Source organism: Capra hircus, chromosome 13 (genome assembly GCF_001704415.2).
Source record: "Capra hircus breed San Clemente chromosome 13, ASM170441v1, whole genome shotgun sequence".
NCBI lineage: Eukaryota > Metazoa > Chordata > Mammalia > Artiodactyla > Bovidae > Capra > Capra hircus.
Window position 1 is genome coordinate 46,202,189 of NC_030820.1, and position 15,450 is coordinate 46,217,638.

The 15,450-nt window shown below is 42.0% G+C and overlaps 1 protein-coding gene across 5 annotated transcripts in view; it reads left to right on the top strand.

The window, feature by feature from the left end:
* The window catches only part of DIP2C (disco interacting protein 2 homolog C), a 306,573-nt gene that overhangs the window by 272,684 nt on the left and 18,439 nt on the right, over window positions 1-15,450 (top strand). For all 5 annotated transcript variants that reach the window (XM_018057349.1, XM_018057350.1, XM_018057351.1 and 2 more), the window contains 2 exons: window positions 7,967-8,135; window positions 11,433-11,603. In XM_018057349.1, coding sequence (XP_017912838.1) covers window positions 7,967-8,135; window positions 11,433-11,603 — 340 coding nt within the window. The remainder of the gene's footprint in view (window positions 1-7,966; window positions 8,136-11,432; window positions 11,604-15,450) is intronic.

The window sequence follows — 15,450 nt, forward strand, 5'->3', positions numbered from 1 at the left end:
GTTGGTGTGCTCAGGGGCAGGGGTCTCCCTTAGCTCTCACGGCCCCTGGAAAGAAGATGAGTGCTCCAGGGACGGTCACAGGACCTGTGTGTGTGAGGGGCAGCCCTGGTGCACTGTAGATCTAGGCTTCTCCTCAGACCCCAAGTGTGTATTCTTGAAAAGCTGATTGGTTAGAATTGTTTTAAGTAGGATATGCCGGTTTCTCAACCAAATGGAAAAACTGATTTTAATGTACTGCAGTGTTGGATACAAGAACTTTTGGATAAAAGTGTGTTTTCACAACTGCAGGGCTTGGCTCCATTTGTGCAGGAGTGTTGTTGGATCCATCTGACTTGCAGTAAGTAGCTGTTTGACTAGGATGTCAATATTTGTAATACAGATGTATTTGCTGTAGTGCTGTTTGATCTCTTAAATAACCACCATATTATAAAGTCTTCCTTAAAGACCTCAATCAGTTTCCGAAGGACAGATCTTAGAGAAAAATTGACAGAATTTTGAGTGTTACAATTATTGGAATGGCCTCGTACTGAGTTTTATATAATGATTATAAAAATAATTTTTATACGTTTCCGTAGGACTCCAATGGAATGTGCAGTTTTGCGTATTATGTGAATAGCAAAACTTTTACATTAGCAGGATTTCAGAGGAAATATTTGCATACTTTCAAAGGAAAGTTTGGGGTGTTAGAATCCTTCATCCTGAGACCAGGATGTACTGAGACCAGTCAGTACATCCTCAGAACTCTTCGATTCCCTGGTGGCTCAGATGGTAAAGAGTCTGCAGGCAATACGGGAGACCTGGGTTCAAACCCTGGGTTGGGAAGATGCCTTGGAGAAGGAAATGGCAACCCAATCCAGTATTCTTGCCTGGAAAATCTCATGGATGGAGGACCCTTTTGTTCTGATGGGTGGGGCCACGCTCAGTAAATCTTTAATCCAATTTTCTGTTGATGGGTGGAGCTGTGTTCCCTCCCTGTTATTTACCTGGGGCCAAACTATGGTGGAGGTAATGAACATAACAGCCACCTCCTTTAAAAGGTCCCTCCCATTCATGTACTGCTAACCTCAGTGCCTGCACATCAGAACAAGGCCCAGTTTCCCCCACACTCAATCTCTCCCAACAGGAAGCTTCCACAAGCCTCTTATCCTTCTCCGTTAGAGAGCAGACAGAATGAAAACCACCATCACAGAAAACTAATCAAATTGATCACATGGACCACAGCCTTGTGTGACTCAATGAAACTATGAGCCATGCAGTGAAGGGTCACCCAAGACGGACAGGTCATGGTGGAGAGTTGTGACAAAACGTGGTCCACTGGAGAAGGGAATGGCAAACTATTTCAGTATTCTTGCCTTGAGAACCCCATGAACAGGATGAAAAGGCAAAAAGATAGGAGAGTGAAAAATGAACTCCCCAGGTCGGTAGGTACACAATATGCTACTGGAGATCAATGGAGAAATAACTCCAGAAAGAATGAAGAGACGGAGCCAAAGCAAAAACAACACTCAGCTGTGGATGTGACTGGTGATAGAAGCAAAGTCCGATGCTGTAAAGAGCAGTGTCACATAGGAACCTGGAATGTTAGGTTCATGAATCAAGGAAAATTGGAAGTGGTCAAAGACAAGATGGCAAGAGTGAATGTTGACATTTTAGGAATCAGCGAACTAAGATGGACTGGAATGGGTGAATTTAACTCAGATGACCATTATATCTACTACTGTGGGCAAGAATCCCTTAGAAGAAATGGAGTAGCCATCATAGTCAACAAAAGAGTACAAAATGCAGTACTTGGATGCAATCTCAAAAATGACAGAATAATCTCTGTTCGTTTCCAAGGCAAACCATTCAATATCATGGTATTCCACGTCTATACCCCAACCAGTAATGCTGAAGAAGCTGAAGTTGAACGGTTCTAGGAAGACCTACAAGACCTTTTAAAACTAACACCTAAAAAAGATGTCCTTTTCATTATAAGGGACTGGAATGCAAAAGTAGGAAGTCAAGAAACACCTGGAGTAAAAGGTAAATTTGGCCTTGGAGTACAGAATGAAGCTGGGCAAAGGCTAATAGAATTTTGCCAAGAGAATGCACTGGTCCTAGCAAATACCCTCTTCCAACAACAACAAGGGAAGACTTTATACATGGACATCACCAGATGGTCAGTACCAAAAACAGGTTGATTATATTCTTTGCAGGCAAAGATGGAGAAGCTCTATACAGTCAGCAAAATAAGACCAGGAGCTGACTATGGCCTAGATCATGAACTCCTTATTGCCAAATTCAGACTTAAATTGAAGAAAGTAGGGAAAACTACTAGACCATTCAGGTATGACCTAAATCACATCCCTTAATATACAGTAGAGGTGAGAAATAGATTCAAGGGATTAGATCTGATACACAGAGTGCCTGAAGAACTATGGACAGAGGTTCGTGACATTGTATAGGAGACAGGGATCAAGACCATCCCCAAGAAAAAGAAATGCAAAAAAAGCAAAATGGCTATCTAAGGAGGTTTTACAGATAGCTGTGAAAAGAAGAGAAGTGAAAACCAAAGGAGAAAAGGAAAGATATTCCCATTTGAATGCAGAGTCCAAATAATAGCAAGGAGAGATAAGAAAGCGTTCCTCAGTGATCAATGCAAAGAAATAGAGGAAAACAATAGAATGGGAAAGAGTAGAGATCTGTTCAAGAAAATTAGAGATATCAAGGGAACATTTCATGCAAAGATGGGCACAATAATGGACAGAAATGGACCTAACAGAAGCAGAAGATATTAAGAAGAGGTGACAAGAATACACAGAACTGTACAAAAAAGATCTTCACGACCTAGATAATCATGATGGTGTGATCACTCACCTAGAACCAGATATCCTGGAATGTGAAGTCAGGTTTTGCCTTAGGAAGCATCACTGTGAACAAAGCTGGTGGAGGTGATGGAATTCCAGTTGAGCTATTTCAAATCCTGAAAGATGATGCTGTGAAAGTGCTGCACTCAATATGCCAGCAAATTTAGAAAACTGAGCAGTGGTCACAGGACTGGAAAAGGTCAGTTTTCATTCCAATGCCAAAGAATGTTCAAACTACTGCACAGTTGCACTCATCTCACATGCTAGTAAAGTGATGCTCAAAATTCTCCAAGCCACGCTTCAGCAAAACATGAACCATGAACTTCCAAGTGTTCGAGCTGTATTTAGAAAAGAAGAGGAACCAGAGAGCAAATTGCCAACATCTACTGGATCATCGAAAAAGCAAGAGAGTTCCAGAAAAGCATCTATTTCTGCTCTATGGACTATGTCAAAGCCTTTGACTGTGTGGGTCACAATAAACTGTGGAAAATTCTTCAAGAGATGGGACTATCAGACCACCTGACCTGCCTCTTGAGAAATCTATATGCAGGTCAAGAAGCAACAGTTAGAACTGGACATGGAACAAGAGACTGGTTCCAATTTAGGAAAAAGAGTTTGTCAAGGCTGTATATTGTCACCCTGCTTATTTAACTTATATGCAGAGTGCATCATGAGAGACGCTGGGCTAGATGAAGCACAAGCTGGAATCAAGATTGCCGGGAGAAGTATCAGTAACCTCAGATATGCAGATGATGCCACCCTTATGGCAGAAAGTGAAGAGGAACTAAAGAGCTTCTTGATGAAAGTGAAAGAGGAGAGTGAAAAAGTTGGCTGAAAGCTCAACATTCAGAAAACTTAAGATCATGGCATCTGGTCCCATCACTTCATGGCAAAGAGATGGGGAAGCACTGGAAACAGCGAGAGACTTAATTTTGGGGGCTCCAAAATCACTGCAGATGGTGATTGCAGCCATGAAATGAAAAGACGCTTGCTCTTTGGAAGAAAAGTTATGACCAACCTAGACAGTATATTAAAACTCAGAGACATTCCTTTGCCAACAAAGGTCCATCTAGTCAAAACTGGTTTTTCCAGTAGTCATGTAGGAATGTGAGAGACAAAAAGAAACCTGAGCACCAAAGAATTGATGCTTTTGAACTGTGGTGTTGGAGAAAACTCTTGAGAGTCCCTTGGACTGCAGGGAGATCCAACCAGTCCATCCTACAGGAAATCAGTCCTGAATATTCGTTGGAAAGACTGATGCCGAAGCTGAAACTCCAATACTTTGGCCACCTGATGCGAAGAACTGACTCATTGGAAAGGACCCTGATGCTGGGAACAATTGAAAGCAGGAAGAGAAGGTGATGACAGAGGATGAAATGGTGAGATGGATCACCGACTCAATGGACATGAGTGTGAGTATACTCCGGGAGTTGGTGATGGACAGGGAGGCCTGGCGTTCTTCAGTCCATGGGTTCGCAAAGAGTCGGACATGACTGAGCAACTGAACTGAACTAAAAGTAATCACCAGCTTGTAGCATTTGATCTGAGAGCAAATGCTTTCAGCTCTTCACCACTGAGTATTTTAGCTGTGGGTTTGTCATATAAGTCCTCCATGCCTAGTTTCTGGAGTGTGTGGTTAGTCGCTTCAGTTGTGTCCAACTCCCTGCAGCCCCGTGCACCATGGCCTGCCAGGCTCATCTGAACATAGGATTCTCCAGGCAGGAGTACTGGAGTGGGTTGCCATTCCTCCTCCAACTTTCTGGAGAGTTTTTAATCATAAATGGATGTTGAATTTTACCAATAGATTTTTCTGCATCTGTTTAGATGATCATATGGTTTTTATTCTTCAATTTGTTAATGTAGAGTACTACACTGATCAGCCCTGGGATTTCTTTGGAAGGAATGATGCTAAAGCTGAAACTCCAGTACTTCGGCCACCTTATGCGAAGAGTTGACTCATTGGAAAAGACTTTGATGCTGGGAGGGATTGGGGGCAGGAGGAGAAGGGGACGACCGAGGATGAGATGGCTGGATGACATCACTGACTCGATGGACGTGAATCTGAGTGAACTCCAGGAGTTGGTGATGGACAGGGAGGCCTGGCGTGCTGCTATTCATGGGGTCACAAAGAGTCGGACACGACTGAGCGACTGAACTGAACTGACACTGATTTGAAAATACTGAAAAATCCATGCATCCCTGGGCTGAATTTCCCTTGTTGTGGTGTATGATCCTTTTAATAGTGTTGGATTTGGCTTGCAACTACTGGAGCTCATAAAGTTAATTCAGTAAGTTGGCAGGATACAAAATCAATACACAGAAATCTGTTGCATTAACAGTGAAAAGGCAGAGAGAGAAATTAAGGAAACAACCTCATTTACCATCACATCAAAAAAAAAATAAAATACTTAGGAATAAACCTCCTAAGGAGGCAGAAAGACCTGTATTCTGAAAACTGTAAGATGCCAATGAAAGAAATTGAAGAGGACACAAACAAATGGAAAGATACACTGTGTTCTTGGACTGGAAGAATCAGTATTGTTAAAATAACTGTACTGCCTAGGACAATCTACACATTCAACACAATTCCTATCAAATTACCAAGGGCATTTTTCACAGATCTAGAGCAAAAAATTTTAATTTGTATGGAAATTTAAATTTGCATGAGAACATAAAAGACCAAATAGCCATAGCAATCCTGAGAAAGAAGAAGGGAACCAGAGGAATTAGGCTCCCTTACTTCAGACTACACTACGAAGCTGCAGTCATCAGTACAGTATGGTGTTGGTACAGGAACAGAAATACAGGTCAATGGAAGCAGGATAGAAAATCTAGAGATAAACCCATGCCCCTGTGGTTAATCAGTCTAGGACATAGGAGGCAAGACTGTCTATACTGGAGAATAGATAGTCTCTTCAGTATGTGGTGCCAGCAAAACTGTACAGCTACATGTAAAAAAAAAATGAAATTAGATCATTCAATTTATGGTTTATCATTTATCTTTATCATTCATTTCAATTTCAACACCACAGGCAAAAATAAACTCAAAAGGGGTTAAAGACCTAAGCTTAAGACCAGATACTATAAAACTCATAGAGGAAAACATAGACAAAACACATCCATTGCAGCAATATCTTCTTGACTCCATCTCCTGGAATAATGGAGATAAAAACAAATGTGACCCAATTAAACCTGAAAGCTTTGGCACAGCAAATGAAACCATAAACAAAATAAAATGACAACATATTGACTGGGAGTAAATATTTGCAAATGATGGAACCAACAGGGGTTAACCTTCAAAATATGCAAAGAGCTCTTGCAGCTCAATATTTTGAAAAACCCAATCAAAAAATGGACAGAAATCTAAAATTACATTTCTCCAAAGAAGACATATAGATGGCCAACAGGTATGTGAAAAGATACTTAACAACATTGCTAACTGTTAGAGAAATGCAGATCAAAACTATAATGAGGTATCACTTCATACAGTCAGAATGGCCATCATCAAAAAGTCTACAAATAATAAACTCTGGAGAGGGTGTGGAGAAAGAGGACCCCTCCTACAGTGTTGGTGAGATTGTAAATTTGTGCAGCCACTATGAAGAATAGAGGTTCCTTAAAAAAAACTAAAGATGGAGTTACCATATGATCCTGCAGTTCCACTCCTGGGCATCTATCTATCTGGAGAAAACTTATTTGAAAAGATATATGTAGCCCAGTGTTCATTGCAGCATTGTTAACAGCAGCATGGAAATTTACAAAGACAGGGAAGCAACTAAATGTCCATTGACAGATGGATAAAGACGATATGGTATATATACACACAAAGGAATATTACTCAGCTCTAAAAAAAAGAATGAAATAATGCCATTTGCAGCACCATGGATTGATCTAGAGATTATCATGCTAAATGAAATAAGCCATATATGACATTGCTTATATATAGAATCCAAAAGAAAAAAGATACAAAGGAGTTTATTTACAAAGCAGAAATAGACCCACTGACATAGAAAACAAACTTATGGTTACCAAAGGGAAAAGTGGTGGGGAGAGGGATAAATTAAGAGTTTGTGATTAACATACACACACTATTATATATAAAATAGGTAACCAACAAGGAAGGCCCTACTGTATAGCACAGGGAACTATACTCAGTATTTTGTAATGCCATATGAGGAAAAAGAATCTGAAAAAATACATCTGTGTGTGTGTATAACTGAATCACTGGGCTCTACCCTGCAAGCTAACACAGCTTTGTCAGTCAGCTACTCCATCCAGGCGTCCCTGGGGCTCAGATGGTGAAGAACCCGCCTGCCATGTGGGAGACCTGGGTTTGACCCCTGGGTCGGGAAGATCCCCTGGAGAAGGGAAAGGCTACCCACTCCAGTACTCTTGCCTGGAGAAGTCTATGGACAGAGGAGGCTGGTGGGCTCAAGTCTGTGGGGTCACAGAGTAGGATGCGACTGAGCCTGCACGCAAGAGAATGCATGTATTTTCCTTAGTTCTTTTTTGGTATTTATTTGGATCACTTTGGGTGAAATTATAATCCTATTCTAATTGTCTTAGTTTTATTTACTCTGAATGTCAGTTTTCTGAACTTGAGTTGGGCATGCTTTTCCTCAGTTGGTTGTTTAGTACACATGTAGGCTGCACAGCCTCTGTTGCAACCCTCTTCTCTGCCTGTTGATGTGGTGGCCACGGAAGACAGTACTGCAAGGACTGAGGGCAGGTCCCAATGAAACTTCGGTTGCTAAACCAGACAGCATTCAGTTTGTCAGCTGCTCTTGCGAACTTTCATTCGTTTTAACCAAAATTCAGTCCTATGTTTCTCACTGTGAGATTCAGTTTGTTAGTGTAGTAGCTCTGAGAGAAACCTACCAGCATCGTAGCTTTGAGATACCTCATTAAGTGCTCAGAATGACAGTAACTGCAGATCATAGTTAGATAATTCTTCTGTATTTTTCAGAATGTTTTCATAAACACCTTTTGTTTTTTATTTAAAAACACCGGGAGTAGAATTGATGTGACTGTATCCTCTTGCAAATGGAAGCAGGTGTTTCTCAGAGGCCAGTGGATCCCCTTCCTCCATCTTTGCTGAGCCCTCCCGTGTCTCTCTGCAGCGTGTACTCTGGGCACCAGTCCATCCTCATCCCACCGGCAGAGCTGGAGACCAATCCTGCCTTGTGGCTGCTTGCCGTGAGTCAGTACAAAGTCCGGGATACATTTTGCTCCTATTCAGTGATGGAACTGTGCACCAAGGGGCTGGGATCGCAGACAGAATCCCTCAAGGTAAGCAACCCAAGAGTGCCCAGAGCGTTGCCAGCATCCTGGGGAAGCACAGTATTGGAGGCCGTGGAAGAGGTGTGGTGGGGCAGCCACTGTCATCTGAGGGTTTACAGAGTTTCTTCTACATGAAAACCTCGTTTTATTTATTTATTTATTTTTTTGAAAACCTCGTTTTATACCATGAATGTTTTCTCACTGCCAGAGTTAGAGATCAGAACATATGTTATTGATGTCTTTAATTCTGTTAGGGCTGCTTGGAGGGGCCTGAACTGCCTTTTTAATTGTTGGTAGATTCAGTTTTATTCCAGTGATGAGGTTACAGTCATAGGTCTTAATTTAGCCATTCATTTCGTTTTTCTTGAAGACTTTGATTGGTATATCTGGGTCCTAACAAGATTTCAGTTGTACAGTTCAGTGAACAGTGGTTTGGTTTTATTTGTTAATATTCAGTTACCATTATGTGATAGCCAAGGACATCTGGGTAGACATACCATAATATTCAAGTAACTAGGAGAGAATAATTATAAGACCTATTACGGTTAGTATTCCAACCGTTCACTGTTTCTATGCTCATATGTGAGAGAGAGAGTGTGTGTGTATACACAGGTTATATTTGTGTGTATGTATGTATACATACAAATTACCTATATACTTGCCATTAGTAAAGCAGTGTATTTCTCTCTCCTGAATTTTGTTCTCCTATTCAGACCCAATGCATTAAGCTTGAACGAGAAAGCAAAATGCATGGTAACTTTGATATTAAGCCACAGAAATAAATTATTATTTTTTCAGTTCAGTTCAGTCACTCAGCCACGTCCGACTCTTTGCGACCCCATGGACCACAGTACACCAGGCCTCCCTGTCCATCACCAACTCCCGGAGTTTATCCAAACTCATGTCCATTGACTCGGTGATGCCATCCCACCATTTCATCCTCTGTCGTCTCCTTCTCCTCCTGTATTCAATCTTTCCCAGCATCATGGTCTTTTCAAGTGAGTCAGCTCTTCGCATCAGGTATCCAAAGTTTTCGAGTTTCAGCTTCAACATCAGTCCTTCCAGTGAACACTCAGGACTGATCTCTTTAAGATGGACTGGTTGGATCTCCTTGCAGTCCAAGGGACTCTCAAGAGTCTTCTCCAACACCACAGTTCAAAAGCATCAATTCTTTGGTGCTCAGCTTTCTTTATGGTCCAACTCTCACATCCCTACATGACTACTGGAAAAATCATAGCTTTGGCTCTATGGACCTTTGTTGGCAAAGGAATGTCTCTGATTTTTAATATGCTATCTAGGTTGGTCATAACTTTCCTTCCAAGGAGTAAGTGTCTTTTGATTTTATGGCTGCAGTCACCATCTGCAGTGATTTTGGAGCCTCCTGAAATTAAGTCAGCCACTGTTTCCACTGTTTCCCTATCTATTTGTCATGAAGTAGTGGGACCAGATGCCATGATCTTAGTTCTCTGAATCTTCTGTTTTTAAGCCAACTTTTCCACTCTTCTGTTTCACTTTCATCAAGAGGCTTTTTAGTTCTTCTTCACTTTCTGCCATAATGGTGGTGTCATCTGCATATCTGAGGTTATTGATATTTCTCCCGGCAGTCTTGATGCCAGCTTGTGCTTCATCCAGCCCAGCATTTTGCATGATGTACTCTGCATATAAGTTGAATAAGCAGGGTGACAGTATACAGCCTTGACGTACTCCTTTTCCTGTTTGGAACCAGTCTCTTGTTCCATGTCCAGTTCTAACTGTTGCTTCCTGATCTGCATACAGGTTTCTCAAGAGGCAGATCAAGTGGTCTGGTATTCCCATCTCTCAGAATTTTCCAGTTTATTGTGATCCATACAGTCAAAGGCTTTGGTATAGTCAATAAAGTTGAAATAGATGTTTTTCTGAAACTCTCTTGCTTTTTCGATGATCCAGTGGATGTTGGCAATTTAATCTCTGGTTCCTCTGCTTTTTCTAAAACCAGCTCGAACATCTGGAAGTTCACAGTTCACGTACTGTTGAAGCCTGGCTTGGAGAATTTTGAGCATTACTTTGCTAGCATGTGATGTGAGTGCAGTTGTGTGGTGGTTTGAGCATTCTTTGGTGTTGCCTTTCCTTGGGATAGGAATGAAAACTGACCTTTTCCAGTCCAGTGGCCACTGCTGAGTTTTCCAAATTTGCTGGCATATTATTTCTTGAAGTTATATCTATATAGCAAAAGAAATTTATAAAACATAATTATTATTCATGTCCACCTATGTATGCTATAAAATGATTATGTTTCACGAACTTTCCCACAGGGTGCATATGTAAATGACCAAATGAAATAAATGATATCTAAGCACTTCACACTTTGATTAGTTTAATACTTACAGTGGCTCTCTGAACTGGATCCATTATTGTCTCCATTTTAAAGGTGAGAAGACTTACATTATAGAGAAATCAAGTACCTTTTGCAAGTTCTTATATTTAATAAACTTCAGGGCCAACTTTTGAATCTCTGGCCCCAAATGCACCGTCCAGAGCGATAGGCTGCATTCCCCCAGAACACGTGTGTGTCGGGGGCCCTCCTGTTTTGCACACTCATCTTGCCCCATGTGGCAGCATGTCTGGAAGCTCGCACTCAGCACAAGGGCCCAGTCAGCCCTCCCAGCTGCAGCTGGCTCCTGATGACTTTCCCGTGTGCACTGGAGACACCGTCGCTCCCACGCTCCCATGTCAGTGCCACTCCCATCACGGGCTGTGCTCTTCCTGGACTCTGTCTGGGTGTGTTATGCTCAAGACACTTCATTTCCAGCTCCGGGGTGTTTCCATGTCATTCACTTGATGGAATTTGGGCAGAAATGAACTGTGCTTCATCATGACAGTTCAAGCTCAGGACATGAAAGGAGAACGGTGTTGAAGAAGCTGCCCAGGTGTTTTTGTTTTCCATTTCTGTATTAAAAGTAGGTTTCTCATTTCTCTCCAATGTGTGTTCTGTGTATCCAGGCTCACAGGAGTGTATACAGGTGCTTCTGTTCATCCCCATACCCTGTCCTTTAATTATCTTATCCAGATCTTGTTTTTCTTCAACTTTGTTCCTCATTATGCTGCTTCAGTTACTTAAATGCTTGTAATGGCATCCTTGATAATTGGATATGGGCCGTTTTTTGTTTACACATATGTTCTACAGCATTTTGATTACTGGTGTGGACACAGAGCCCTGGGAATGAATATCTTTGTGGAGTTTCTGTGGTTTTTGTGGGTCTGGGTGAGGAGCCTGCAGGTCACACCTTAACACTGGCAAGTGTGACCTCCTGCCTCTGTCATTTGTAGGCACGAGGACTGGACTTGTCCCGCGTGCGGACCTGTGTGGTGGTGGCAGAGGAGCGGCCTCGAATAGCACTCACCCAGTCTTTCTCGAAACTGTTCAAAGACCTGGGCCTCCACCCGCGGGCCGTTAGCACCTCGTTTGGCTGTCGAGTGAACCTGGCAATTTGCTTGCAGGTGAGTTTCCTTGATGCCAATAAGTGCTTGGGTCACAGAGTGACTTTTAAAGACAGGCATACAGCGCCAAACTGCTCACCACAGTTCCCTGCTGATGCTAACCCACATTTAGAAGGAATCTTTCAATCAAATGCATGCGGTTGGTGCACACTTGTTTCCTTTTTCTTTTAGTTAAAGTCTGCGTTTGTCAGTAACCATTATTCATAACTAGCACTCACAGGCTTATTCTGTCCTGGGACATTTTAAGTTTTGTAGCAAGAGTTGCTGTTTGTCCAAACCTCTCAAGTCAGGCTCTTTAAAGATGAGATACTAAACAAACGTTTCACTGTGGCAAGAAATCCTGTCCCTTGAAGTACTTAGTCTCTTGTATACAGACAGTGATTGCTGTAGGGAGAATTCCAGTACATTAAGCAGGTTCACAAATTTGCTCCTGTGGTGACACCATTGAAGTAACACTTAATTGCTGCATTTCTAAGGTAGAGCTGTAAGTGAGGCTGCCCTCGTAAAGTAGCCTTGTATCCTTTGTGGCCAAAAATACCTGTTTCCTGTCTCTTCATTAGCCCACTTCTGACCATCTTCACTGTTCTCTCCTGCTCTGAACTCTTTACCTGAGATCTAGTTTATGAAGGCGAGGAAGGTTGTGTGGGACCTCCCCAAGTGCCCTTCAGGCTGCCTCAGCCAAAATGAGCTGGTCCCAGGCTCAGCTTCAGGCTCTGTTCCTTTGAGCATATGAAAAGGACAGGAACTTCCTGCACAGTAGGTGCTGGAGTGGAGGACAGTTGCTGCAAACCAGCTCCCGGAGCTCCCCTCCCTGCCACCTATCATGTCCCCCATGTGTGGCCCGAGGTGCTGCTTCTAGTTCCCCTTGGGCAACCATGGGAAGCTCCTGGTCTGCTGACTCCTGGCTAGAGCTCTCAGTATTTGGACTTCGGAGACAAAGGACTGACTATCCCCACATGATCAGTCTGATGAGATCGCTTTAGAAAAATCAGTGACAGGAAGCTTTTCTGATTTTCATTAGATGTTCCTTGCCTCTGTCTCCCTTCTCTTTGAGTCAGCTCCATTTTTAAACATGTGTAACTACCAGAGTCCTTAGGAGTCCATTGAGCCTTGGTCTGTGATTGAAGTAATCTGAAGGATTGGATTGATTTGCCCAGCTAGTCCTTTACATGCTGAGATTTTCTTTTGCTCTTCACCTTTATCTGTTCTGCTTGAGAAGAAATGACAAATGCACTCATTAGATGAATCCAGCTGTAGGATTCTGTAACACTCCCTTCTCCGGCAAGCAGTGGGGAGTGAATCAGGAGTCCACAGGAATCTGTGAGAGACAGGCTCCTGCCCACAGCGATGTTACTCTTCTCTCTCTCAGAATGCTGGAAGATGAAGGGAGAAGGACATAGAATAGATCCCATATTAACAAATATCATTTAGCACTTGTCTACTTCATACAGGCAACAAAGAATTCTACAACACTTTATTATATAAAATTAAAACTTTGTAGACACTAGAAATAAAGCACTTATGTTATTTACCTCTTTTTCTTATTTATTTCCATCTACTTAATCTGAAATGTTTTAAGAAGTTTTTATAAGGAAGCAGTAAATTAAGTAGGAAAAGTAAAATACACTAAAAATAATAGAAAGGGTAGAGCTGACAGAAAATAAGGGTAAGAAGCCAAGAATGAAGTTGGCACATAGGTACTTGGCACCTTGTGGCCTGAAATACAAGCACTGTCTATCTATGTCCTTACCACCTAGAACTGGACCTGGTGCTTTGTAAATATTTAATAAATATGTGTTGCAAGAATGTGTGGAATACTTGAAGTTCTATACTTTTAATAAAGAAAACTAATATATTCCTGTATGGAAAGCAGCCCCATCAGCCTGATGCCGAGGCAGAGGGGGCATTGCCAGTCCCCAGCCGCAGTGCTCGTTTGGGAGCTTGGCAGCTTCTCTAAGGGTTTTTGTATGTTTTTTTTTTCTGCTTGTGTGCTTTACTCTCATCAAATTTGCAGCCAGTTTTCCTTTTTCTGAATGGTCAGTATTAGAAAAGAGATGACAGTAGTAATGAGTCTGGCAGCAGAGATGGATCAGGTGAACTCAAGTGCGTCCCCCTGAGCAGTGCAGGCTTCCCCCTGCTGTGCCTGCAGCCAGGTGTGCCTCAGCGTTGCGGAGTTCTGTGGTTTGGGGGGCTGGACCACTTGTGCTCACAGCAGGCTGTAGGCAGAACCCTGTTACCCCACATGTGGACGTGGGGTCTCTGGCATGCTCCATCCTGGGAGTGGCCTCTTGTCAGCCAGAGTCAGATTTTACTTAGAGAAACTCAAGACACAGTTCTGGCCCTCTGGGAACCACATGGACAGTACACATACAGATGAATTTTTCAGTAAGTGAGTAAAATATTCTTAGGAAAAATGAAGTAAGAGCATAAAAGGGGTACAGAAGAGGCAGTTTTATGGTTAGGGTAGCCAAGAAGGACAACGCTGAGTTGACAGTTCTGCAAAGTGCCCTGTGACATGAACGTACAAAAACGTGGGCAAAAGCAGCAACAAGTGCAAGGCAGGATTGGTCAGTGGAAATGCTTATTTTCTATTAATTTTTGCATAAATAAAAAAATATGTGATTGTGATCCCAAACAAGATCTTCATGACCAAGATAACCACAATGGTGTGATCACTCACCTAGAACCAGACATCCTGGAGTGGGTAAGTCAGGTGGGCCTTAGGAAGCATCACTACAAACAAAGCTAGTGGGGGTGATGGAATTCCAGCTGAGCTATTTCAAATCCTAAAAGATTATGCTGTTAAAGTGGAAATTTAAACTCCAGATTTAAATTTAGAAAACTTAGCAGTGGCCACAGGACTGGAAAAAATCAGTTTTCATTCCAATCCCAAAGAAAGGCAACACCAAAGAGTGTTCAGACTACCACACAACCACACTCATATCACACGCTAGCAAAGTAATTCTCAAAATTCTCCAAGCCAGGCTTCAACAGTACGTGAACCATGAATTTTCAGATGTCCAAGATGGATTTATAAGAGTCTGAGGAACCAGATTTCAAATTGCCAACATCTGTTGGATCATAGAAAAAGCACGAGAGTTCCAGAAAAACATCTACTTCTGTTTTACTGACTAAGTCATAGCCTTTCACTGTGTGGATCACAACAAACTGGAAAATTCTTCAAGAGATGGGAATTCCAGACCACCTTACCTACCTACTGAGAAATATGTATGCAGATGAAGAAGCAATAATTAGAACCAGACATTGAACAACAAACTGGTTCCAAATTGGGAAAGGAGTACATCAAGGCTGTATATTGTCACCCTGCTTATTTAACTTATATGCAGAGTATGTCATGCAAAATGCTGGGCTGGATGAAGCACAAACTGGAATCAAGATTGCCAAGAGAAACATCAATAACCTCAAATACACAGATGATGCCACTCTTATGGCAGAAAGTGAAGAAGAACTAAAGAGCACTCTTGATATAAGTGAAAGAGGAGAGTGAAAAAGCTGGCTTAAAACTCAACATTCAAAAAGCTAAGATCATGGCATCTGGTCCTGTCACTTCATGGCAAGTATATGGGGAAACAATGGAAACAGTGAGAGACTTTATTTTCTTGGGCTCCAAAATCACTACAGATGGTGACTGCAGCCATGAAATTAAAAGGCACTTGCTCCTTGGAAGAAAAGCTATGACCAACCTAGACAGCATTTTAAAAATCAGAGACATTACTTTGCCAACAAAGGTCCATCTAGTCAAAGCTATTGTTTTTCCAGTAGTTCGTGTATGGATGTGAGTTGGACCAGAAAGAAACCTGAGCGCCAAAGAATTGATGCTTTTGAA